The sequence below is a fragment of the Triticum aestivum genome, chromosome 7B, assembly GCF_018294505.1.
Source record: "Triticum aestivum cultivar Chinese Spring chromosome 7B, IWGSC CS RefSeq v2.1, whole genome shotgun sequence".
In the NCBI taxonomy this organism is placed as follows: Eukaryota; Viridiplantae; Streptophyta; class Magnoliopsida; order Poales; family Poaceae; genus Triticum; species Triticum aestivum.
Window position 1 is genome coordinate 611,986,719 of NC_057813.1, and position 2,688 is coordinate 611,989,406.

At 57.4% G+C, this 2,688-nt stretch overlaps 1 protein-coding gene across 1 annotated transcript; it reads left to right on the forward strand.

Annotated features, from left to right (window-relative positions):
- The first annotated feature begins 492 nt into the window (after positions 1-492).
- LOC123159807 (cyanidin 3-O-rutinoside 5-O-glucosyltransferase-like) lies at positions 493-2,186 on the forward strand. The gene has a single exon (XM_044577627.1). The coding sequence runs from the start codon at positions 566-568 to the stop codon at positions 2,018-2,020; it is 1,455 nt and encodes a 484-aa protein (XP_044433562.1). The 5' UTR covers positions 493-565; the 3' UTR covers positions 2,021-2,186.
- The last annotated feature ends 502 nt before the right edge of the window (positions 2,187-2,688 follow it).

A 2,688-nucleotide genomic window follows, 5' to 3' on the forward strand; every position in this document is an offset into this window, starting at 1 on the left:
TAGCGGCGGGTTAAGTATGGCTACCGCAAACGATGACATCACTGTGCAGGTAGCGCGTCGTGCCTGTCCTATACTCCGAAAGTGGATCCTCTAACATCATAAGGGATGTCATGTAAGCTACAGTAATCGTGACATCCCTTTTTTACATTCATATGATTAAGCCTAAAATAATTATAATTAATTTGCAAATTACAAATGCACTGTATACATTTATAAAAATTATATACAAATAAAATTATGGTGCAATGAAATTATTTTTTGATTTATTTTGTACATACTACAATAAATCCGCATAGTAGTTGCTACAGTAACCCTAATATCCTTTTTTGTTTTACACACACATTTCACCGTGGCTTCGTGACATCCCTTGAGAATGTCAGAAGATCCACTTCCCTATACTCCTACCTAGAACACGAGACGGCCGCCCCGCGCCATGCCAACCCAAGCGTCACTCTCACTCCATTATAAACTCCGGCGCGTGCGTGTCTCGCAGCCAGCTGTGGTAGGCGGTAGCTAGGTCGAAGACAAGATAGTCTCCCGTCTCCGTGCTCATCCATCATCTTCCATGGCGCCGCTGCACTTCCTGGTCGTGGCGTTCCCGGGCCAGGGCCACATCAACCCGGCGCGCGCTCTGGCGGAGCGCCTCGCGCGGGCCACGCCGGGCGCGCGGGTCACGCTCTCAGCCGCCGTGTCGGCGCACAGGCGCATGTTCCCCTCGCTGTCGTCCCCCGACGACGAGGTCTACGACGGCGCCATCTCCTACATCCCGTACTCGGACGGCTACGACCACGGCTTCAGCCTCTTCGCCGGCGACGGGGAAGAAGCGGAGCGGTACACGGAGGTGTTCGGCCGCGTCGGCCGCGAGACCTTCTCGGCGGTACTGGACCGCCTCGCGGCGCGGGGTCGGCCCGTAACGTGCGTCGTATACGCCATGCTCATGTGGTGGGCCGCCGAGGTTGCCCGTGAGCGCGGCCTGCCCCGGGCGCTCTACTGGATCCAGCCGGCCACGATGCTGGCCGTGTACTACCACTACTTCCATGGGTACGAGAGGCTCGTCACGGAGCATGCTGCCGAGCCGGGGTTCATGGTGTCCATGCCGGGCCTTCCACCCATGGCGATCCGTGACCGTGACCTCCCAAGCTTCTTCAGCAACCTCGCCGACGGAAGGATAGTTGCGGCGTTCGGGGACATCCGCAGGACGTTCCAGCAGCTGGACCTGGACGTCGACAGTAGCAGCAGCGCTGGAGGAAGCAGACGAGCCATGGTGCTCGTGAACACCGTCGAAGAATTAGAGGCCGGTGCTCTCGCGTCCGTTCCTGGACTGGACGTGTTCCCCGTCGGCCCAGCCGTGGTGTCGCTCTTCACCGAGGGCGAGGGCGGCACGAGTGGCACCGCCGCCGCAGTAGGAGATCTCTTTGAGCACGACGAAAATGGTTACATGGAGTGGCTGGACACAAAGCCAGCACGGTCGGTGGTGTACGTGTCGTTCGGGAGCACGGCGGCGGTAAGCAAGCGACAGAAGGACGAGCTGAAGCGAGGCCTCGCCGCGAGCGGCCGGCCGTACCTGTGGGTGGTGCGGAACAACAACAGAGACGATGGCTTTGACGACGCCGGCGACGAGCGGCGCATGGTGGTTGGGTGGTGCGACCAGGTGCGGGTGCTGTCGCATCCGGCCGTCGGGTGCTTCGTGACGCACTGCGGCTGGAACTCCACTCTGGAGACCGTGGCGTGCGGCGCGCCGGTGGTCGCCGTGCCACAGTGGTCCGACCAGGACACGAACGCGCGCCTGGTCCTCCAGTGGGGCATCGGCGTGCGCGCCGCGACCGACGTTGACAGGGTTGTGGACGCGGAGGAGCTCGGGAGGTGCCTGGAACTGATCATGGGTGACAGGGAGGAGGGCGCCGCCATACGGGAGTGCTCGGCGGCGTGGAAAGTGAAGTTGCGGCAAGCAATCGCGGACGGCGGCTCATCCGGTCGTAATCTGAGGACTTTCCTGGACCAATTTGCGAATGATGCTTAATTAGTTATGTTTTACAATAAGGAGAATGAAGTGGTTTTGAACTACATGGGTCCTAACTTTATTGATGGTATTATCATGGAAGGTCAGAATGCAGGTTGGCGTTTGACAGGTTTATATGGAGAACCCTCTCGGGATAAGAGGCATTTATCTTGGCAATATATCCGTGATCTTCACAATTAGTCATCTCTTCCATGGCTTTTTTTTTAGAAAAGGAGGATGACCCCCGGTCTCTGCATCTGGGAGATGCATACGGCCACTTTATTGATTATTTTCGAGGACCTTATAAAGTATTACAACAATGTGTCTGAATCCACCATCTTGGCAACACAGGCCGCCACTCCTATCCAAAATGATGAAGGGGTGCTAGCTGGGCCACTACCCAAACCACTCACCTAAGCCTAACATCAAAAGCTGGAAGCCGAAACATATTCGGAAGCCCCAGCCGAGCCACATACCGAGTCTGGGGCACAATCCGGTCAGACACACTCGTGTGTCGTCGCCGCCATCTTCCACAGGCCCGTCTTCAGATCATATTGAGGCTTCTACCTTGTCTGGCCACTCTGCCATCGACGTCACCATGACGCCAGACAGCAACCTCCTCCTGCGCGAGTCCATGTCCGTGCATTCGGACGCCGAGCCTCCACAGCGCCATGCCGCCGATATTCGCC